Here is a 25270-nt window from a genome sequence, read left to right as displayed (position 1 = left end):
AAAGAACCACAAAGTTGGAAGGATTAGGTGCTTTAGTAGGTACAGCAGTAACTGTTGGTGATAGCAGCAATTAGAGACTGTATGAAGAGGCCATATGAAGTAGCTGAAGAAACATGGACATTGGAACTAGACAGATGTAGGTATTATCTTCCACTTAAATAGCATCTTGACCTTGTACAAATTTCTTAATTCATTATCATCAACTGTAAAATGAGGATAGTAATTTCTAAGTTTCAGTGGTACGAGGATTAAATAAGATAATGAATTAAAATGTTCTCGTAAATAAATCCTCAAAAAAATTAGTTCCTTTTTCTGTCACTGCCTTATTAGAGTTAGTTCCTACTGTTCATTCTACCCCCCAGACCCCAACACTTTCTTTTACCCTTCAAGGGTTTTTACTTCTATAATCTGGAAGGAGAATTGTCAGAAATGGCTAGACTTCATTTGGGGCCCCCATCGGCAGTCTCCTTCACTGAATCCAGTTCCTGCCATTCTTCCCATCCCTAACAGTAATCTGCAGTACTTGGAAAAACAAAAGAGGAAGGCAGAGTAAACCGCAACCCCACTTCTGGCCTTTTCTTACCCCAACTTAGAAATTTCCAGGTAACTCGTTTCTTTTCTACTCCATCCTAACTTCTCTGTTCTATAGAACATGCTACCCATCAGTTCTTGGAGCTGTATCTGCAGTCCTGCAGTCTTGTGTTACGCGGTGGTGAGAAGTCATTCTTCCCATTCATAACAAGTTTGCAGGAAATATTCTTGGAATCTTGGGACACTGAATGTATTTTCATTATATATTAAAATAAGGTATTAGTGCTGTACCTGGGGCACATTACAAATTAAGAGTTTTATATATGACTTTAGAAATGTGGATTAAGTTGATATGGGAATTCGTATTCGGAATTTCAAAAATCACATTTTAAAATTTATGGTGCTGCAAGCCATTTTTTAGTTCAAAAAGAGTGTCGTGTGAAACTTAATTAAAAATATGAATAACAGTTTTTTTATGTGAATTTATATACGAGGTTAATTAAAACTATCTTCATATTCCAGGGGTGTCTGTGAGAGGATTCTGTCTGCTTACATTTAGAATTCTGAATGTTAGATCATTTGATCCAAAATATTAATCAGAAGTGGCCTCTTTTAAGTAGAAGTGTGATTGACTTGTTACATATTCTACTTATAATAAAAATCCTATCATAGTATGAACAAAAAGGAATTTAAAATTTTTTTTGTCTTACAGTAGTCTTTAATGATTAGTACTTCAAAGATTGTGTTCTGTAGAGCACCAATTTCACAAGATTGCCGGCAGGAGAAAAAAAAGAGAGGTAAAAGTGAGGGAGAGGTCTGTGGTTAAAGCATGTTGAGAAACATCAAGTGCTCCATGTACATGCCTTCTTGGAAGTGCATCTTGCACATTACCATATTGCATGTTTGGAGACCCTCTATAGGAAAGAAAATTGCTCACTTGGTATTTCCCAAAAGTATCTGGGTTGGATTCCCCTCCTCCACAAATCCCCCTATAAATACACAACATTTATCCTCATTTGGCACTCTTATTCTACAGAACACTCATTAGGAAACACTGCTTTAGCTATGAGATGCTCTCTTAACATGTAAAATTTCTGCACTTGTAGTTTTCATAATTATAATTTTTAATGAGAGCCTTATAGTCTTTGAATATGTCAAACTTAACCATTACTCTAATGTTGGACTTATGGGTTTCCAGTTTTCACTTTTATAGTGCTATAATCAACACTTAACACTTCTGATACTTTCCTTTTTCTTTAGCATGAATTTTCAAAAGCTGGATACTTTTGTCAAATGGTTTTGATATATTTATGATTTCCGATACATTATATTTTCCAAAAGAGTTGAACCTGTTTGTACTGTCACTGTAAAATTATCAGCTTTTCTAAATTCTCAGTATTGGCTATAAAAGTTTTTATATTTATATTTCGATTTAATATACATGTAATTTTGAACCATTCAGCTAAAACAAATTTTTATCAAGCTTAAATCAGTATTATACACTTAATATTTAAAATGTTAACTGATAACTAATTTATGGTTATAGAGAATTAGACTAAGATTAAGTTTACGCCATATAATATCATAGGTTTGAATTGTATTGTCATTTTCCTGCTATTTTCTAAAGCAGTTTCAGTAATGGGCTTATCTAAAAAAACATCAAGATAAATATTTCTTAGGTGAATTATAGGAGAATATTGAGCATTAATCCACTATTAAAATCACCTATATTTAGTCTCAGTATTTATAAATTAATAGCATTGTAGGTATTTTATGATGGTGGTATGAGGATTAAATAAAACATTTATCACAGCATCCCAGCCTCCAGAGATTCTGATTCAATTTGTTTAGGCTCGACTTTGGTATTTTTTAGAGCAGCCGGAGTTGAGAGCCACTAATCTATATTGTTACATGTCTTCTACTTTGATATGCTTAGCTTCCTTTGCTTTCAACAGTTTACCGACCTCATCTGTGTTGTTCTCTGCTATTTTCCCAGCACTCCCTATTTAATTGTTTGACCGTTATTTTTGGAGGAGTTGGAAGATGAACCAATTTTTACTGTAAGATGCAGAGGTAAATAAGGAAAGAAAAAGCCCCAATATAAAGTAATGCTCCCCTCATGCCCTGTTTGTTCCACACATTTTGCCCCTTACATCTTTTTTTTTAATTGAAATGTCCCTTACACCTTAATGTCAAAAATGCTGTTTCTCCTTTTTTCCCCCTTGTGAAAGGCTTCCTAGCATTGAGGAAAGGGAATGAACTTGGTTGTCAAGGAGACCTGGGTTCCTTCTCAGCTCTGCTATTTATTGGCATCTTCACATTTCATCCATAAAATGGGGACTAATAATACCTTCCTTGCTTTCTTCCTTGTGATGATTAAAGATGATACAAGTTAAGCCCTTAAAAAGTTAGTGGCACAGTGAATAATAACTACCATTGTCATTTTGTGACTTGAGAGTTGGTTGGAAAAGTGAAAGGCATAACCATAAACTATAGCATGCTATACATGTGTGCTCCCCATTTGAGATGTTAACCAAGATGATGCTGACAAAGGATATTGTGAATTTAAAAGTTAGGAATTTAACAGAAGTTAACTTTGTTTATTGGTTTTTAAGAGTTTCATTTAAAATAATTCTTAATCACTAAAAATTTTTAGACTAGAGAAAGAACACTACCTACCCAGAATGCCACTACTCTAATAATCAGTGTTAAGATTTTTGAGTCATGGTTTGGAAAAATACCAGGAGAATCTCACAGTGTAAGTGGTGGCTAGAGAAACCAAATATTTTAAGAAGCATACATATAATAATGGAAAAAGTGTTATACCAAGAGGAGACAGTACAGGAATAGGGGAATTAATCATGAAAGGCTTCCCAAGGGAATTTTTTTAGCTGAATTTTAAAATAGTTTATTGTAGAAGGAAGAAGCAAGATATTTCAGATTCAAAGATGGAATAAATACAGATGATTTTAAAATCAAGTTAAAACTGTATTAAAGAACTCTAAAATTATAAATGATTTGCTTCAATATCCATTCACCTTAAAACTAGTGAAATACAGTGGTTAAATGTGTCAGCAAACTAACTTTAGGATTGTGCCTAGGGATATTTAAAGTACTGTAACAAAAATACCTCATTTTCTCTACTAGAGACAGCCCTCCTTAGGTAACATCTTAAATATGACCTAATGCTCTGTGTAACTTGTGAGTTCCTATTTTGTAATTTATAATCTTGCAATGCCTGAATCACATAGGTCAAAGAGAATCTTAGGTCAGGATAAAATGATCCAGCTTCTTTCCAGATTGAAGGTAATTACTATTTTTTTTTTTTTTTAAGGTTTGGATTTTAAGATTTATGTATGTTTCCTGAAGTGTTGGGAGATTCTTGAGAGGTGGTTGGGGTGGGGCCGGGGTTCTGGTTGATTTTATGCTTTTTAAACAAAACAAGAGACTAAAGACTAGAGACTGAGTTGAAGCTGTTGTGATATCTTTTATAGAAATGTTAGAACCAAAGAAAAGTAATTGAAATTGAAGTATGAGACATATTACAAATCCTTAGGTACTTGATACATTTTAGAATTAGTTCCATTTACTGCTTATTGGCTCATTTATTTTGTAAATTGGTCTTTTGTACTCTAGAAAGAAAAACCAACAAACCAACAGTGGTCAATAAATATTAGCTTCTGACAAAAATAACAGCTGGCATTACAGTGGGAGCAGCAGTTTTATGAAATCTTTTTTTCAAGTAGCATAACTATACTTTGAAAAATATATTGCTATATATGTTTACTTTGAGTAAACTGATCACTTTGTCATCTCAACAAACAAAAATGGAAAATAAGAAAAATTAGAAAAATAAGCTTGCTCCAGGTATATATAGACATAGGTTGTGGTTGTATTAAAATGTACAGTAGATTGACTGCATTTGTAGTCATGTTTCTAAAGTGAAAGTACATCTGTTACTTGCAAAATGCATTGCTTCTTATTGACAGTGCATATGTGGAGATCACAGGTTCATTTTAGACTTGGGGGTTTAGATGTGGGATTACCAGTATGAATTGTCTACTTCTTTTAGGAGTAATTTATATGAGGAATGTATTGAGGGAATTAGAGATAACTTTATGCCCTCTTATGAACTCGAGCTTTTTACTGAATTATTTATTATTGCATTGTGTTAGCTGTTTTGCTTCTTAATAGATCATTTTACACCACAATATTGCTGCTGCCTAAGGAAAAAAATGTCTCTTCAGCAGTACTAATGACCTCTAAAAAGGGTAATTTGATTCTTAAGATAGGATTTTGACTTGCCCTGGTAGTTACAAGAAATTTTCAATATGATACTGAGGTTATTTTTTTTTTTGTCCTCACACAATCATAGATATGGAGTGTGAACTTGCTTTCACCTTCTGTATACTTAGTAGGTTTCTTCTAGAAATTATTTTTCTTGTATTTATTAACTTTATCCTTAATTGTGTATATTTTGGTCAGTTTACTTTGATAATTAAGAAAGGAATTTTTTAAAAGAAGCTAAAATTCACGTTGCCTCTAAAAGTGATGAATTTGTTAACACCGTTGTTTATATTCTTATTCCTTAAAATTGACATTTCTGAAAATAACCTAATATGTACCTTTTTTTTTTTGAAGACTGTCAGTGCCAGATCTTGGGTGGCATTGGGCAGGACTGATTGAGATGGTACAGCCCAGATAGCTAAAGCAGCACACGGGCTTGAGGAGACAGTGGTAGATGGGGAAAGCTGTCTTTTGGCTTCTGGACAGCATCATAGTCATAATCTAGAATATCGGCCCAAGCCAGAGGTGCAAGTAGCAGGAATTGAAAAACGTAAATATCCATAGAAGTTGGCAAATGATATAAATGAATAAGGCAAGCCAGGTGGCAGCTGTGACCTGCTGGAGAATCCCTACTCCTCTTAGATTCAGCCATTCATTACACTATGGGGATATGGACCCAGATTTTCATGTAAAATCTTGTGTTTAAATGTTAGTAACGAATTTTTTTTCCTAATAACATTGCAGGCCAAATTTGACCAATAGGCTACCAGTTTTTGACTACTTACTTTTCAAGATGCTCTTTTCAGTTATATAATAATTATGAAGCTTTGATACTCGAAGTAATTTTATACCAGTAAACTCTCTGGGAGAAAAAAATGAAAGAAAGAAAAGCCTTCCCATGTCTCTCGTTTGATTTTCTGATACATTTTTACTTACTGGCTTCTCTATAAAAGATCGAAATTCGTTTAGGGGAATATGAGCTATTAAAAAATACAGAAAAATTGAAGACTAGTACAATGATTATTCATGTACTCAGTACCTACATTCAACTGTTAACCATCTGAAAATGAGTTGCAGACAGACATTATGCTACTTTATTGGTATATACTTCTGCATGCACCTCCTAAAAAAAAATTCCATAATCACAGTGCCATATTACAAATTTGCGTGTATGTGCAACATACACATGCTTATATGTTGTAATATTCTGGAAAAGTACTAGGGTGTGCCCAGGAGATGGTCATAAATTAAAAAAAAAAACAAAGCCAGACCTCCTCTTTCTTTTGTTTATTATTTGCTACAACAGAAATGAAAGCTACATTGGATCTGGGTCAGAGCAGATATGATCTTAATTGCTACAGTCCCTGGACAACATCTATCTTAAGTGGCTTCAAAAACAGGAGTTGGCTTTCACAGCAAGACTCACAGAGATAAGGAGGCTATAATGGTTGAGATGAGACTCTTTTCTAAAACTGCTAGCCTTAAACTACAAGCAGTGTCTTTTTTAGGCTAGGGGAACAGATACTAATGGGAATAAGTCCCTCTGTTCCTGGTTTGGATCTCCAGGTAAATGACAGACTATGTACCTAGGCAGAGGCCTGAGGAGGTGTCAAGCTTTACTACAGAATTTTAGTTGGAGGTCTAGATATTTGATCATTTGTTAATATGTACCCATAACTTATTTTTTATACAATGAAAACTGAAAATCTAACACTTGAGTAGTCTAACCTTAAATTTTTCAGAATTTTAAATGAATGTCTCTTCTGTTTAGCATTTTTTGCATATGAGTTAAATAATGCTACTCTGTTTTGCCTGTCTGTGCTCTAGAAAAAGGAGTACTGAATACAAAAGTGGATTTTGTATCATGTAAATAAGAGTTTAGATTGAGATTTTCCCAGTTTCACCCTAGAGCTGTTATAAAAGACAATCTCTATTTAATTATGCTTTACGCTCTTCTGCGGAATATTTCCAGTATGATTGTTTTTTCACTCCTTTTTTAAAATGTTATTTTACTCTGTTACATTTTTTTCCTTTAGGCGTATTTACTGAAGTTTAATGAGAAGAATCGTGACCAGTTAGAATTTTCTTCAAGGAATGGAATTAGCTCATAGCTTATTGCTGAATGAAGGAGCATACAATCAACTAGGTGAAGTTCAGAAGGCAGAGTTTATTTTTGATTGGTTGAGATATTTGGAGAAGCTCTTACTAGCAACCAGCAGGGTAGGTAAAATTGCAGAAACATTTTAAGTGCCAGATAGTTCTTTTGGTTTGCTTTTCTAGTTCTGTCCAGAATAACTTAATTAGCCTTCAAATACTAAACCTTACTAAGATTTTATAATGAAATATTACAAGTTTGTTCAAAAAGGCAGGAAGAAATTAGCCAATATTTTTGATATTATCAAAAACAAATGACAAACTACATTGCATTAGATTTCATTTTTATTTGTTTTGCACCTCGTGCATCTTAATGTACACGAGGCCCTGGTGCAGCACAGTGCTAAATAATGTCATGGGAGTGTCACTGTTAAAAGGTCTGGGCTCTAAAGAGGAATACGAATTGAAGAGTTTTTGAATAAACATACTCTCTCTTAAAAGCTTGTGAAATGGACCTAAAAAAAAAAAAACTCATCACTCGTACCCTTCATCTACATTCAGCAGTTGTTAATGTTTTGCCATATATGATTGACCAATTGATTTACTGAACATGTGAGGTGGTACTTTACTTCTAAATACTTTTGCATATATCTGCTAAGAATAGCGATATTCTATATAATAACACCATATGTAATGCAAAATGGTACAAAGACACTGCTCATGGAGACATTTAGAATTTAATAAAAGATAAAAATCCATACACTGAATTAGCACATATTACATTGCGAAAGTTTAGGTCTTGGTGAGCACCTGGATACCATTACTATTGTAATGGTATTCTGTGTTCCATTTTCAGAGAGTAGAGAAGTAAAATGGAGTAACATTGGCATTTATTTAGATGCATAAGCTTACAAAAAGAAAATTGTGCTAACCTTAGAAAAAGATCTGAATAAAGCAGGTAACCTTTGCAAGTTCAGCTCTGATGATAGGTTATAGGTTGCTGCTCATTACACAGACATATGGGATGGGGGCTTAATAACTAAGAAGCTCTAGTCGACATACAAATTTGCTCTACTTTTCAAACATAAGAAAGATAAAGAAGAAATAGAGCCCTTGTTCACAGATACTCCAGTGTATTGTGGTCCAGAATTTGTTTTGTGAAAATATCAGCAGGGCAACAAACTACCTGTTCATGTGGTGTGATGACCACACCACCAAATAATTTGTAATTTTTAGTCAAAATAATTGTACATTTTTCTAGAGCCTTTTAGTTAGTTCTTGAATACATGAGAGAAAAATCATATAAGGGATTATGTGTAATTATGTTGACTTTGAATTGTCTTTTTGTTACATTTCTAGAGTGATGTAAAAGAGAAACAGAAGACACTTGTTGAACAGCTCTTATCTTTGTTGAACAGCTCCCCAGGGCCTCCTACCCGCAAACTCCTTGCTAAGAATCTAGGCATTCTTTATAGTATCGGAGACACATTTTCTGTTTATGAGACAATCGATAAATGTAATGATCTTATTCGTAGTAAAGATGATTCTCCAAGTTATCTTCCCACTAAACTGTAAGTTAAATATCAAAACTGCACATAAAACAAAATAGTGCTTCCTTGTTGTATCATTTTTATAAATAACCCAAATTACTTGATTAATTTGAAACTGAATACAAATTGTTTTACTCATTTTTAAAAATCTTTTTTAAAAATCTAACATTTTCCCATTGACTGAGAAACGGTTCTTTTAAAAAATATTTTAGACATATTTGAAGTCTAGATTTGGGAATGAAGTCCGTCTCACTAAAATTTTAGCAGTTGAGTGTTTAAGAAAAAGATGATTTTAAATTCTTCATGTTTTGGATGTTCTTTTGGTTTATTAGTTGTTAGTAGTGAAAATTAATAGTAACGTAGAAAAATATTCTTCTAAGATCCTAAAAAGAACAGCTTAATATCTCCACAGGATTCAGTTCATTTTATCACCTATTATTTTAGAGAAGTCGATTTGCCATGTATGATATTCCACAATAGTAATTTTTATAGACATTTTTGTTGACCTTATTTTTAGCTCAGAACAGAATGTATTTTCCAGTAAAGTTTTTAGACTTCAGATGAGATGAGAACATTGTTTCTTGATTTTCTTATCTTTTATAATATGTAAAAAATTTGAGGGAATGGAACCTTTGGGCAGAAATTTAGATTAATTGAAGTTACATTGTTTTAAAATTATTGGTATTGATATAATTATTTGACACTCACCTAAGGTGCCATGCTGTTGAATTTAACAATGGAGTAGATTCTGGGAAATTTTATCCTGTAAAAGTAAAATTAAATAGTCATCTTTACATATTCTAATTTTTTATTCTTGTTTTTTATTCGCGACTAATTTCTAATTTAAATATTGTTTCAGTGCTGCTGTGGTATGTTTGGGTTCCTTGTACAAGAAGTTGGGTAGAATACTGGGTAACACCTTTACTGATACAGTGGGGAATATCCTTAAAGCTATGAAGAGTGCAGAGGTAAGTCATTACAAATTCAACCAAAGAATAAAAAGATAGTATTTTATAGGTTTTATGGTTTCTTGATCCAATTAAAGAGCTTTACCTATGACAAGCATACATAAGTATCTACATAAATATATCCATAAATGAAATATTTCTGGGTGATGCACATGCACTTTGATTATTGAATCTTTATTGGTGAAGCAATAAAGCAATAATAGAATTTCATGTCTTTAGACAAATCCAAAAGGGCAAAATCTAAGATATTTCTATAGCAGGCCCATCCCTGCTTCCTCTGCTTATATCAGCTTTTCCATCTGATACTACTTACTAGTTCCAGAGCAAGTGCTTGTCACCAAGGACCCAGATACATAGTTGGTAACTACTATATACCTGATGGATGGATTAATATTGTGCCAGAATCAAAAGGGAGTGAGTAACATAATCAGGTGGGAAAGAGCGTGGAGGACCTAAGTATGACCAGGATCTGGATGATCTTTTAATTGACAGGAGAAGTATACTCTCAGTGTTAGCCTCATTGATTTGTTGGCATCATTTACCACTGTGGAACACCCTTTGTGTTTTGTAGCTTTCTCTTCTTTGACTTTTAAGATACTGTAATCTCTTGCCAAATATAGCTTTACCAGCCAGCTCAAAATTAAAGAACATTGTATGTTTATATATTAAAAGTTTAAATCTATGATCTCTAATATTCAGGGCTATCTCAGCACCTTCAAATATAAAAACATCACACATGTTCCTGTTCTTACCTTACTTAGAAAAATAGTCTAAAAGACAGCTCTGAAATAATTTATAAAAATGCTAGCTAGTTGCACACATAATTTTTAAAAATATACCTAGATAAAACATGTTAAATTTCAAGAATGTAGCTGATGTAAGAATTTTGAGAAGTGAAATCCATAATATAAAACTAGTGAGAGAATCTACTCAGCAGATCATTTCTCAGCAGTAGTTTCCTGAAAGAATGGAAAACGTCATTCAGGAGAAAGGATTGTTAACCTCTGTAAACTTGGTTTTATTTAAAAGGAGAAGTCTGTAAGAACTTTTGTTCACTGAGGTATGGCCGCTTTAAACTTTTTCCCCCCCTCTTAAATTCATTGGTTAGGCTATAATCCTTTTTAGGCCCCATGGTTAACAGATTACTCTGTAGCTCTCAGAAATGTTAAGTTATTGCTAAGTATTTTATTGCTTCATTGTTTTTTACCTTTATAATTTAGTTGATCAGGTAGCACATTTTGGAGATATCAAAAGGGATTCCCACCTTTGATACTCATCCACCAGTGATGGGCAACATTTGAAATTGGGAAAAAAAAGTTCAAAGGTTTCCCGATCGGACCCATTTTGTTATGTCCACCTGTAATTAGTCACTATTGTGCTCTTTTTGAACAAAGATAAATTAATGACATTACTATGAAAACGATATTCAATGTTGATTTTTGTCTTCCTCCAACTTATCTTCAGTGGCCTGAATTTCTTGGGATATAGAAATCATTTGGGGCATTTAGTAAAACATCAATAATACAAGCATCTACTATTTCTTGAGTATTTATTATGTGCCAGGCTTTGTGGTGAATGTTTTCTACACAGGGGCTTATTTACTTCTACACTGGCTCTCTGTGGTTCATCTTATTCTCATTTTATAGATGAAGAAATAAGAAAGAACAGCTTAAAGTCACACAGATACTGAGAGTCAGAGCCAAGATTCAAACCCAGGTCTTTATAGCCCAAACTTTTAACCTCTGTGTTAAACTACTTGCACCAATAAATGGTAAAATGTTAATAGCTATAAAATCTATTGAGTGTTCAGTGTATTTCAGGCACTATTTTCAGCACTTTATATGTAGTAACTTGTTTGAATCTCAAAACAACCAGAGAGGTAGATACTATTACCTCCATTTAATAGATAAATAGATTTGCCCAAGGTCATGTAACTAGTAGGTATCAGGCCCTGTACTCTTACCTTGTTACCTCATTTATAGCGACTATTCTTTGACTATTTAACAGTTTAACAATGTGCAAGCTTTGTGCGAGGCACTTTCTATATAATTTTATTTACTCTTCACATCAGTCTTATGAAATTTGTATTATGTTGAAATGTAGTATATACACAAATAACACTTTTGAGATAGTAAACACTTCATAAAATAGCAACTAGTAATATTTCTTAATGTCAGAATGGGTTGATTAGTGTGTACGAAAATCAGTATTTCTCTAATTTATGAGATAAAGTTCAGTGCTTATGCTTTTCTTCACAGTGAATTACTTTTTCTATTTAAAATGTTTCTTTTCTCTTTGGTAGTCTCAAGGTCGATATGAGATTATGTTGAGTCTGCAAAATATGTTGAAAGGACTCGGAGCTGCTGCTACACCTTGCCACAGGGATATTTATAAAGCCGCTAGATCCTGCTTAACAGATAGGTCCATGGCTGTTCGTTGTGCTGCTGCAAAGGTAAAATGGTCTAATAAGCAGAATTTCTAAAAACATAAAGAAAAGTAAATCAGTTTTCTCTGTAAACACTAGTAATAGCTACATGATCTTAGAGCTACAGCTTCGGTAATCAACTAGGAGGAAACTAAGGCCCAGAGAGTTAATATGAATTTCCCAAGGTTCTTCAAGTGGTTAGCAGCACATCGTTAGAGGGTAAGAAGTTCAAATTATCAGACTAGGTATTCCTTTGGCTCTTCATGCTTCCTCCCTGTAATTGTATAATCTAAAATTTACAGGTAAGGTTTATGTTGTTCGAAAGTGACTTGGCTTTAGGTAGATAGGGATGGAGGTGGTTCAAATATTTGGTGGTGAAGGAAATTTAACTTTGGGTAGTGAACACAGTGCAATGTTCTTATGACGTATTATTGAATTGTACACTTGAAAACTATTTGATTTTATTAACCAATGTCACCCCAATAATTTTAATAAATAAAACAGAAGAAAGTGACTTGGTTTTGTTTTTTATCACGCCTTATTAACATAGTTGGTTAGGAAGTACAGTAAAGTTATTTATGTTGGAATTCTCAGTTGCTCGTTAGCCAACAGATTGGTTCTAAAGACATTTTCACAGCTTCCTCCTCCCACCTTTTGTGGACACATTGCTTTATATAGTATAATTTTTATGACTTTTAATAAATACTCATTTGTTGTCCCTGTAATCATTTAGAAACTTTGGATTCATGTGTTATTTTTATTCAGTCTTGATTTTTGTTACAACATAGACCTGAACCTGATATTTATATTTCACTAATTTCTGTTTTTCTCCTTGAATAGTGTCTCCTTGAACTTCAGAATGAGGCCAGCTTTATGTGGAGTACAGACCTGGACAGTGTGGCCACACTATGTTTTAAGTCCTTTGAAGGTTCCAATTATGATGTGCGGATTTCAGTTTCAAAGCTACTAGGGACGGTGTTGGCTAAAGCTCTAATTTCTAAACATCCAAGAGCAGGTACATTTCATTTAATTATTTTCAGAACGTCTTTTGTAATTTTTTCCTCAGTTGATTTAAACAAACATATGTAGCATTACTGCCACCCATTATTACTTTTATAAAGAGGTAGAATATCTTATAAATTTTAGTTTGTAAGCATTGTTCTAGGTCCTAAGATTTCATTTTCAAACAATTCAGTAAAAATTTGATGAAAAATAAAGAACTTGAAGAAACGTGCTTTATTCAATCATTGTCTTCCCATACATTGTTTTTTTTTTTAAGTAAATTGTTGTGTTGTTCAATAAGAGAGGAGATCTAAATCTTGAGAATATTTTTTAAGCGATATGCTTCTGATACATACATTAGGCTTACCATTTTCTGGGTTGATATAAGGGAGCAGTGCTGTAAATAATTCCAAATAACAGATATTTGAAGTTTGCTGTATTTGGACAACTTGCTTTATGTTAGTTTTATTCCCTATTAATATACTCGTAAGCAGCGAGCAAGGATGGGGTACTTATGTTTGCCTGGGTTTAATCTATAGTGTATATAAAATATTGATGAATAATGGAAACCTGCTTTATTATTCTGTCTCCAAAAAATAAACAGTCTCACACAAATGAAAATGTGATTGTTATGTACAGCCTTGCTTCTCAAACATCTGCAGACCAGGAGTACTGGGATCACTTGAGAACTTATAAGAAATGTAGAAACCCAGTCTTCACCCAAGTTAATAAATTCTCATTTTTACAAGATATCCCAGATAATTTGTATGCACATTAAAGTTTGAGAAGCATCGCTCTAGGAATTGTTTATTGTAGTAAAAGGAGAATTCTGGTTTTTTTCTAATGCTAGTGTTTCTCAACGAGAGATGAAAGAGGTCAAGGAGTACAGCATATCTGAATCACCTGGGGAACGCTAGCAAGCTATATAGTCTCCTCATTCTCCGTTGAGACCAACAAGTTTTAAATTTATAATAAAAATTTTTTATTTTTATTGTGGTTCTTCTAATCTTGTAATTCAGTAATATTTTCTGAGTTATAGTGGGTAGAAAGGTGGATGGGAAGAGGAAGAAGCCACAGAAAAATCTAAACCAGAAAAAAAAAGTTGTTTAAGAAATTTAAGAAGTTAAATCTTGAGCCACCTAAGAAATTGAAATTAGAAGACATGTTTTAGTCAAACTCTCTTGAAAATGCGAATTGCACATTTCTGTAAATGTATCGTTAGCACTAGCACACAGTTGCTGTGAAAATAAGCAAAACTATAAAACTGCATAACAAATGTGAGTAACATTTAAGTGCATACCCTCCTATAGTAGTACTACACTAATACCAGCATTTTTGTAATCAGACTAAACAACTGAAAAACTTTGGCCTAATCTTTTGTTAGAAATTTTCTCCTCTTTCAAAAGTAAATTCTAGTTTGCGTTATAATTGAGTTATTTATTTTTGTATAACTGAAAAATGATCTAGGTGTCATGACTTTGTTTTTTTAAGGAGTGGTCTAATAGCAACATAGTGCTTAAGAATTTGGAAAACATGCAGTGGGGGTTTGTACATTCAGCCACAATAGGCAAAGATTATGAACCGAAATGATTTTCTTAGAACAGGGATTGAGTATGACATTCTAACATTGGGATAAGCAATACCAGGAATTTAATCTTTTAAATTTATTTCTTGAAGACCATGAACCTCAAGTAGGTCCTTAATGGTGGCTGGCAGAGATACTATATTTCCTTAGTCCATTCACTCTCTGACTTTTCTAATTGACTATTTTATACCTCCTTCCCTCACCTTATTTTCTTTTGATGGCCTGTCTTACATAGGCTACCCTACCACATCTATGCACCTTCTAGCATCTATACTGGTTTACTCTGACTTTCCCTCCGTTACGAATTATCCCATCTATTAAAGCCGTACTTTCAATATCTATTAGAGCTCATCCTCTCACCTGCTAAGGACATTACTCTAGGAAGTCTCCCTTCTCCTACATCAACTTTTTCCTCTTTATCAGATTAGTCCCTACAAAAAACATACTTTTGTTTCTTCCATTAAAAAAAAAATTCTTGTATCTTACTTCCCCAGACATCTGGAGCTCCATTTCTCTTCCCTTTGCAATGAAGTTCCTCAGAATTCTTGATACTCACTATCTTTAGTTCTTCCCTTGCCATACATTTCGTACCTATTTCAATTAGGATTTTCTCCATCACTCCACCAGAATTATTTTTGTTAAGGTTACCAGTGACCTCCACATTCATTCATTCATTCAGCAAATGTTTATGAAGTGTTTATATTGGGCCAGGATCTGTTCTGAGTGTGTAGGATATGTTATTGAACAAAACATAAAAGCCCCTCTGTTTTGGAGCTTATGTTCTAATATTTAGTCACGCTAAAGCTAGTAGGCAGCTCTCAGTTTTTGTCTTACTTGACCTTTCAGCAATATTTAACTCAGTTCATCCTCTTTATCCTTTTCTCACTTGCCTTTTAGGACCTCATAGTCCAAAAAACCCCTTTAGTTTTCCTTCCTCCTAACTAGAAATTCCTGTTCAATCTTCTTTGATGATTCTTTGTTTTATAGAAAAGGCCCATCACCTAGTACTTGGTCTCCTGCTCTTTGTATATACTCATTCTCTTGGTGATCTTATTCAATCTCATGGCTTAAATACCATCATATATATATATATATATATCAGGGATTCCTGGATTTATTTTAGACCAAACTTCTCTCCCGAATACCAGACAGTAATATCCACTGCCCATTTGACATCTCTATTTGGATGTCTATTTGATGTTTCAAATTAACTTGTCCAGAAATGAGTGCTTGACTTCCCCTCCCCCACACATATACCTGCTCTACTTTCAGACTTGCTAATCTAAGTTGATGACAACTCTCTCCTTCCAGGTGTTCAACCCAAAATTTGTGGTGTCACCCCTACTCTTATCTCTCCTACTCAATAGTTATTCTACTTGACAATCTTAAAACATATCCAGAATTGGGACTCCTTGGAGAAGTCACTAATTATGGGGTTGAGACAGGGAAAGTCTGAAGATGAGCCTGGTACGTCTTGTTGTGCCAAAAAGTAAGGAGCTTCCACTGGCCAGCTTTCTAAAGACATTTTCACTGGACAAATCCAGGACAGTATTAGAAGCAAAATCAGTAATGACAGAAAATGGATAACATATTAAGTAAAAAAGGAATCTATGAGTACAGATTACTGAAAATAAGTAAATAAAGGAGAAGGGAGAGCTTTTTTATGGTGGAATTCCATCTAATAAATATAGAAAGAATGATTGTTAGGTAATGACCTTTTTAGAATTATTATAGTAATTTATGCAGGTAGGAATCCTCAGTACATTCTTGGTTGAAAGTGTGATGGGTTACAGGATATTTATGTCATCTTAAAGTATCACCACACATGTTACATAGAAATTACAAAGGGAAAAATGATATTTTGCAGTGGACAAACATGGCAGTCATCTTATTCCAGTGTTCAAATATAATGTCACCAATGTAGGGACAGACTGACACCAAGCCTCACAGTGCCTTTGGATGTTATACATTGAGAAGGCTTACAGCATTACTTATATAGTTCTCTTACCAAAAATTCTGAGGAAGTGCTAGACAAACTCAAATTGAGGGCTCTTATGTAAAACAACTAGCCATAAATGTATCCTTCGAAAATGAGAAAGTGAAGGGCATATGGGAATTTATTTTACTATTCTGGCAGCTTTTGTGTAAATTTGAAATTTTTTCTGATAAAAAACTTAAAAATACATATGTATATATATTCAGACTCAACTCCACTACAGCCCTTGATCTAAGCCACCATCACTTCTTGCTTGAATTACTAAATTGTTCCTAATGGGTTTCCCTACTTCTGCCTTTGTCCCCTTCTACAGTCTTCTCTCAGCACAGAGCAAAGTGACAGATTATATCACTTCTCTGTTCAAGGTCCTCCACTGGCACCTCACTTCCATCCTTATAATGATCTACAAGGTCCTTTGCCTCTGCTCTCTCCCCATCCTTATACCCTGGCCAGTCTCCTACTTGACCTCTCCACTGCTCTGTCCACATAGCTCTGCTTGAACTCACTAGGCATCATATCCCTCCTCAAGGTTTTTTTGCCTGAGCTATTTCCTTTGCTTAAAACACTTTCTCCAGATATTTGCATGCTTAATTTCCTCACTTAAGATGGAGTTATGTTCAAATGTCACCTTTTCAGTGAACCCTACCCTGACTACTCTATTTAAAATCACAACACTTCCCTTCAACCCCTACTATTCTGGCCCTATTTTTGCATGGCTTTCAAGCACTGTCTAACATACTATATGCTTAGTCATGTGTTATGTTTATTGTCTCTCCTTTCTAGAATTTATGATCCACGAGGGTATGGAGTTTATACTATTCACTAATGTTTCTCTCCCAAAGGCCAACACAGATTTTCATTTGTTTCAAATGGTTATGTCCTCTTTAGGCTAAGGAGTAGATATTTTGTTTATAAACTTTGATTAATGGAAGTTTATTTCTCCACTGTGTATGATTTGAATCAATAATAAGGGTCAGAGCTTGTTACCATCATTTTTTCAGAAGAATGAAAAGGAGTTTTGTTTGTTTGTTTGTTTTAAGGAAAGAAGATATCATTTCCTAGATATTCACAGGGAGACTCAGCTGTGTCAAACTGAATAGATAGACTTAAACATCGCGCCTTAATTTCTTAATTATTGTAGCCTAAGGGCCGGCTGAGTAGTTTTAGTAATATTCTTTCTTCAGAGACGGGCTGTAACAAAAGTTGTACTTGCAGTTGAGAATTTTTAAAAGTAGGACATGGTGGTTACTTTATATAAGTTTCACTAAGAATTGTAGAGCATTTGGAAAAATTAAATTATGATTTTAGCATTTAAGTATTTCACACAAATTTTCAAAGCATTGTATTGCATTTTTATTTATGGAGAACTAGGGCAGTTTATTTTGTTTTCCTTTATTTTAGAATACTGTTAGCCTTTTAACTTCTTTGAGGAAAAGAAAGCAATAGGGAACAATCTCAAAGTGGCATAGACTTTAAGATGTCATTGGCATGATACTTCAGAATCCATGATGTTTTAATCTCTGAACCCTTGTGTGACTGTGTGTTAATGTGTGTAGTGTCCTGTAAATTTTGCATTTTGTTTAGAGTTTTAGTTTATTTTTGTTCCAGTTGAACATTCGAATCAATATCATGCATTAAAAGTTAGTCTGTAAAATATGAATCACATGTTTTGTTCTTTGTTATAGCAGCCTCACGTCAAAGCATTCGCAGAGTATCTCTGGAGGAAGTTCTGGAATTACTAGGAACAGGGTTTCTACGTGGGAGTTCAGGATTTCTTCGAGCCAGTGGTGATATGCTGAAAGGAACCAGTTCAGTCAGTAGGGATGTTCGAGTTGGAGTTACTCAGGTTAGAATCACAAATCAGTATCTAAATGTAATTCTCACTGGCCTATAATGAAAGTTTTAGAATCTGACTCCAGGCAGAAATGATACTATGCAAGGTCATCACTTATACTCTTATATTTATAGATACAGTGAGGCCAAAACATATTTTAAAAACTAGATGACAAGTAAGAGAACCTTATTTACCATAAACAAAGCCAACTAAATAGGCCATTACCCACAGTGTGTTTTTAGTTCCTAATAATGGGATATTTTTGTTTATTTCCTTTGAAATACAAATTTTTTTGTTTGTTTTTAGGCCTTGTGCTTTCATGTGTCTTATAGTTTAACATATTTTCCATCGTGTTTATGTGTGCTTGTAGAGTTCAAGTTTAAGCAATTAGGTACATATTATTCAACGTGGTGGACAGTATTGTATTTCTATTTTATATGGTTTCAACTCCTAAGTAAATGTTACAGCATGTTATTTACTTAAGTGTTTAAATTCTTGGTCCTAAACAAAATTTAAAAAGCTAAACCCTGGGAAAAGTATTTTAGAATAAAACAGAGGTCTCTGCATTCTTTCCCAAATTGTTTTCTAAATGCCATGATGGTTCAAAGTAAACATATTTTTTTTAATTTACACTTGTCCTCATTGTTTTTTATACTATATAATATTAGACTTCATGAAAGTGTAAGATGTTCCAGTATAATTGTAAACTATGTGTTTTTAAAAACATTACATAAGAAAATTACTGTCTTTGTATCTCCGGAGTAAGATAAATTGTTAACTTTCTTGAAAATAAATAACAGTAATTCATCACTGTAAAGTCCTTTAAAAGTTATGATGTTGGAACACAGTTAATTCTTACAGTGTGTTCATGTATTTGATTTGGGTTTTCTTGTTCAGAATATGAATTCTTTGTTCAGAGAAGCCACAGACATATTTTACATATTAGCTGGCTATGCTGACTATCCTGAAACTTTTAACTCTGGCCAAAATAAAACAGGCAATATAAATGAAGTCTCAGTTGAAAGACTGCAAACTTCAGTTTTGGCTTAACAAAGAAAAAAATTATACTGCATTTATGTAGGTAAGTGGCTGTAAATGAGAAAGGAATAAAGAAATATTAATAAATTCTGCATATTTCATGCAGGAGAAAATATTAATATAGAATTGAAATTATTTCATTTTGAAGATAAAACTCCTTTCTTTTTTAGGCTTATGTGGTATTTGTTTCAACACTAGGAGGAGCATGGCTAGAGAAAAATTTTGCTGCTTTTCTTTCTCATATTCTAAGCCTTGTGTCACAGTCACACCCTAAAGTCACCCAAACTCAGATTGATGCTGTCTGCGGTCGCCGTTGTGTTTCATTTATTCTTCGAGCTACTATAGGAGGCCTTCTTGGAGAAAAGGCTCAAATTGCTGCTGCCAAGGATATTTGCCAGGCTATCTGGAAGTTAAAGAAAGTTGTGGGTATGGATCTGCTAAGACAATCTGTTTTAACAGTGAAAAGCTACTGTTATAGTACTATATTAAAAAAAAAAAAAACTTTAATAATAGACATCAATTATTTCAGGGTAAAACAGTAAATATATTGATGAGATGTAAGTTATCTAACTTGTTAATTATTATATATATGTACAAATCTTAAAGGCTGTTGATAATAGTTTATCAGAATTCATGATCTTCCTATAGAAGTCGATACATTGTTTTTGAAACAATTAGTTTATCTCAGTTCCGGTACTGTTTTAAGTCTGCTCTGCTTTTCTTGTGTAGCAGTAAAATTGGAATATTTTTTAGTTTTCCATGAGTTCTCTCTTTCAGTACCACTTGCTAAAAGAGTAATAAGGGGTCTATGGTCACATTTCTTGAACTGAATCATTTATATTCGTTCAATTTTTTCTCTATTGATGCAAGTTCCCTTTTTAGTATTTCAGTTACTGTCATATGAGTTTCATACAGATTAAGTGGAGGTATTAATTTTTGCTTTTATACTTTTCTACTCCTAACACTCACCCTCTATATTTTAACAAAACAGTGATGCATAGTTAATTCTTATACTTTTGTCAGATGCCATGATGAGTGACGGTAACTTGGAAACCCGACTCGGCTCCACAGATGTAGCAGCCAGCCAGCATATGCTTGTGTGTGCTTTACAAGAACTTGGAAATCTCATACACAGTCTCGGCACCACAGGTGCACCTTTGCTGCAGGATCCAAGTGCAGGTATCTATTGTTGTGATTTGTGAGAATACCTTGTTTTTACTTTCACTCTAAACAAGGAAGTTTCCTTCATATAGCTCATTTATTATAATTCCACTATAGATTTGTTAGAGATGATTTGCGAAATATATATGATCAAGATTATTGAAAATATGTATATATTCGAGGGGTTGTTTTGCTTTTGCAATTAAAGATTGTTCTCTATACCTCCCCCTCCTTTGTTTCCCTTTCTGGAGATATTTAAGATAATGGAAAAACTGAGAAGTAAACTTGAACTCATATCTCTCATCTGCAGTGAAAACATTCATTTCTTTATGGTACAGGTAATTCACTTCCTTGAAGATCTTTTCAGGCAACCTATTTTCTTTCTTTCTCTTTTTGAAAATTATTAGATCACTTTGAGAGATAATTCACATTCTATAAAAGTTCACTCTTTATACTTAAAGTATACAATTCAGTGGTTCTGGTATATTCACAGAGTTGTGCAACTACCACCACTATCTAATTCCAGAGTGTTTTCATTATCCCAAAAAGTCCTGCACCCAGTTAGCAGTCACTCCACGTTTCTTTTTCCCACAGCCTCCGATAACCACGAATTTACTTTCTATCTCTATGGATTTGCCTATTCTGGACATTTCATATAAATGAAATCATACAGTATGTGGTCTGTTGTGGCTGGTTTCTTTTATTTAATCACTTTTTAAATCATTTTTGTCTTTTGACTGTGATACACATTTCCTGTGGAATGAAGCTTTACATTATATTTTGTTTGTCAACTATTTATCCCAGGATGCTTATTATTTAAGTAGCAATTGACATGAACTGTTTTGATGAAGGTGTGTGTTGAAATTTCACAATGTAGATTTTTTCTTAGTGGTATTCTTTGTAGTTAGTAGTCTATTGATGACCTAGCAAATTCTTGAGATTGTTTAACATTTTGTTCTCAAATAAGAGCAATATGGTAAATAGGAGGTATACTAATTATGTAGATAAGTGTGCCAGAAGGGATTTAAAAACAAGAAGGATGGAGAGTAGTGTAACATTTCTTCTTAAGGTGCTTTTGTTTTTTATTGATAATTTTTAATTGCTAGTACCATATAATGGTCTCAAAATAAAGTGAACAGAACATTAACTTTTAGGAAATATAATTTTTCTTTTGTGTACTGACTTAATTTAAGTCAGTTTTCATGCTATATATTAGAAGAATATTTCTTGGATACAAAAAATATTTATAATTATCACTTATTTTTTGTATTCTGATGTAGCTTTGATAAAGTAATACATATTATATTCATGTTGCTACTTATTCTTTTGACTGTTTTACAGCTAAGTGAGTTTTATCATGTAGCTGAGTCATCGTTTGTTTTTTTCTATCCTTTCAGGCATTCTTGACAGTGTCATTTCAGTTATCCTGCATCCTAGCATTTCTGTTCGACTAGCAGCTGCTTGGTGTTTACACTGCATTGCTGTGGCATTACCTTCATATCTAACACCTCTCTTAGACCGTTGCCTGGAACGGCTTACTGTACTTAAGTCTTCACCCGAAGCAGTGACTGGCTTTAGTTTTGCTGTGGCAGCTTTGTTGGGAGCGGTGAAACATTGTCCTTTAGGAATTCCTCACAGAAAGGGCAAGGTAATGATATCATTTTCCACATATATAGTAATGATATTTTAAGTTTTTCCTAAAAACATCATAATCTTCTTGTGTATCAAAACCATTCAGGACAAATTTCTGAGAAATCAGCTGTACTAAAGTGTTAAATGCTATCAACATAATTACTGTGAAAAAGGAAGAAATGGTTGAATAATGTCTTATCCACACTAAAACAGATGTGCCACTAAAACAGGTGTGCTTTTTGTGTTTTTTTTGTTAGAAGTATCTCCATTTAGTGACAGAATTTGTTTCTGAAGGCTTTATTTTGGTATATATTTAGCTCTGCTACAGAAGTGCATTTAAAATAATTTTTTATAGGACAAATGGAGCATTTTATAAAACAAATTTTATAAAAATGGAGCAGCAAAACAAATTTTAAACTTCATTTAGTAATTTTATAGTTAGTAATATTATGGGTGATATTATTTTGAAATTACATATTGTAAGATAAAGTAGATGAAATGTTCTTTGGAACCAAGATTCCATATTATTAAAAGAGCTATAGCTGTAGAATCAAGAAAGTTAAGTAAAAGCCCAGTATGTTAAATTTGAATTGAAAATATTACTATGAACTTATAATTTCCTGTTTTTAAAAATATTTATATCCTCTGTCCAGTGAAAAGACCTAAAAGCAATGACAACGAAGTAGTAGAAACAACCCCTAGTGAATAGGTTATGGCTCTAAATACCACTTCCAAGTAAAAAGGAAACAGAGCTTCATCAAAGAGTGGCTGTGCCAGGTCCGGGGTAGGGAATGCACAGGATAAGCCTGGAACATCTTATCATGCCAGAAAGCAAGGAAATAATCACTTTTATAGGATACAGGAAATAACAAGGGGCTCCTACTGGCCAAAGATGAGATAATGTGTGCGTCAAAAATAATAATAATAATAATAATGTCAACAGTGGATTGAAACACACTAAAAATATAAAACCCCATAAGTTCATAATACTAAAAAAAAAAATGTCCCCCCAAAATTGCATTGCTACTCAAAAATATGGTTTTCTGGATAAATTTAGTGCTTTTGAATGTAGCACTTTCAAACCAATAAATGACCTAGAACATAGTGACTAAATAACCCAGTTTTAATGTACAAAGAATTTTAAAGGAACTAAAGAAAAATTTTTAATGAAATACAGAACGCAAAATAGACAAAGCATAATGTGAGAATTTTGGGGTTTTTTTGAATAGCCATGAATTGCAAGTTGTCAGAGATTATTGTTTCACAGTGAAAGCCCTCATAACCTGAGCTTCACGCATATACAAGCATTTTTTAAAAAATAAGTTACCACTTTATTTCTTTGTCATTCTTGTGTCTTTATTATTGAGTATTATAGTATGTGGTGGTTGACAACTTCAGGAGGTAATATTATTCATTTATTATTTTAGTTATATTCTAAACAAACATCTCATTTTGCTAAGCAAAGAATTGCCATTGTATGTGTTTAGTTAAATTTAATATCCTCACATCTTAGTGGTTTAGGCATGCAGGATTGGTTTGTTTTGTTCGCAGTTTTCAAGTGTTATCCATTGACCATATAAACTGCAGGTGGTCCTAAGTTAGTAGTAGTTGGTTGGTTGGATTAAAATCCACTCACCTTTCTCTTTAGAAAACATATAACAATTCATAATACTTGCTGCTTTTCGAGAGGTCATTGGTAACAGAGATGTCTTCTCAGACATTAGATACCTATTGGCCTTTGAACTGTATAAGTATGTATTATTCATAAATGTGAAACAACTGATTTCCTCTCACTTGTTTTATAAGTCTGCATATTTCATAGACTTTTAAAATATGTCATTTTAATGAATTTTATTATACTGTGAAACTTACTTCAATATGAGATTATTTTGAGAACTTTAACATCTATGATATACTGCCTCTGGAAAGACAGTTATCAGCCACTCAGATATCAAAATGGTATGCAAAATTTTAAAAAGGGAGATTCCTATACTGAGAATTTCTCTGGTAGCTACAAATCTAACATAGTTGCCTAAAACTAAAAATAAACTCAAATTCTGTATAACTAAACTTGAACAGTTGTGCAATGTTGTCACATATGCTCTACAAAGATTATGGTGTTGCTCTGTGCAATCTGATATGCCAATATTTAACCTTGAAAATTTATTTTTTTATAGTTTTCTATTTGACATTGTCCTATGGTATAGTCTACATGAATGTCCTTTATTATTTACATTTATTACATCTAAGAGTTAATTTTTCAAGAAACTATTAGTGGCCGTCATTTGTCCAGTAACCTACCTATAAACTGATAAGCTTTTTTTTTTTTTTGCCTTGTTCTTCTATATGTAAATAGATTATTATGACATTAGCGGAAGATTTGCTGTGTTCTGCTGCTCAAAACAGTCGCCTTTCAGCTCAGCGCACACAAGCCGGATGGTTGTTGATTGCTGCTCTGATGACATTAGGTAACATTCTTGTGGAAGGTTTACATAACTATGAACTACTTTGCATTTTCTGAATGTAAAATATTGTGTTGAATGGTTTGACAAGACTAACTTTTAATATGTCTTGGATCAAAAGAAATAATGACTGCAATGGACTGAAACATAAATATAGAAAAATTCTATAAGTTGATAATGATATTTAATAGCAAAACCTCACTGATCCCCTTTAGAAGTTGCTTGGATACTAGCAACAAATGTTTGTCTTCTATCAGTCACCTTAAGAAGCCATATCCTTACTACATTCCTCAAAACGTTTTCAGATATTTGAAATTCTCTTCAAGACCAGTTTATGAGCCTTAAATAGGATAAGCCAATTTGGTCATCTTTCAGGCTTAACTTTGAATGACTCTGGCTTTTCCAAAAATCATTCATATCCATCTTCAGAGGTAAAAAAATTTTCCATATCATAAGGATAGGCAAGAGAACATATCACACATAGCCTGTGAATCCATTTCTGTAATTATTGTGAGAATAGTAACACCAATAAGGTAGTTACATTGAAGGGGATAGGACTCATTTAAAGTATATTTATTAAAAATCAATACGCATTTTTTGATCATGACTATTACAGTTATATCCTTTAACTTTGAAACTCAATTTTATTATTTTATTAAAGTTATGTTTTAAGTCTTTATATTTATGTGATTTATTGCTAGGACA

The 25270-nt window shown here is 33.2% G+C and overlaps 1 protein-coding gene across 1 annotated transcript in view; it reads left to right on the top strand.

Annotated features, from left to right (window-relative positions):
• The window catches only part of HEATR5A (HEAT repeat containing 5A), a 91082-nt gene that overhangs the window by 4810 nt on the left and 61002 nt on the right, over positions 1–25270 (top strand). The window contains exons 2-11 of the mRNA XM_011376414.2: positions 6855–7038; positions 8272–8483; positions 9322–9430; positions 11733–11882; positions 12696–12870; positions 18124–18284; positions 19481–19736; positions 20334–20489; positions 21869–22119; positions 24460–24571. Coding sequence (XP_011374716.1) covers positions 6913–7038; positions 8272–8483; positions 9322–9430; positions 11733–11882; positions 12696–12870; positions 18124–18284; positions 19481–19736; positions 20334–20489; positions 21869–22119; positions 24460–24571 — 1708 coding nt within the window. The 5' untranslated portion in view covers positions 6855–6912. The remainder of the gene's footprint in view (positions 1–6854; positions 7039–8271; positions 8484–9321; positions 9431–11732; positions 11883–12695; positions 12871–18123; positions 18285–19480; positions 19737–20333; positions 20490–21868; positions 22120–24459; positions 24572–25270) is intronic.

This window comes from Pteropus vampyrus, unplaced genomic scaffold (assembly GCF_000151845.1).
Source record: "Pteropus vampyrus isolate Shadow unplaced genomic scaffold, Pvam_2.0 Scaffold297, whole genome shotgun sequence".
In the NCBI taxonomy this organism is placed as follows: domain Eukaryota; kingdom Metazoa; phylum Chordata; class Mammalia; order Chiroptera; family Pteropodidae; genus Pteropus; species Pteropus vampyrus.
This window is presented reverse-complemented; position numbering and strand designations above follow the sequence as displayed.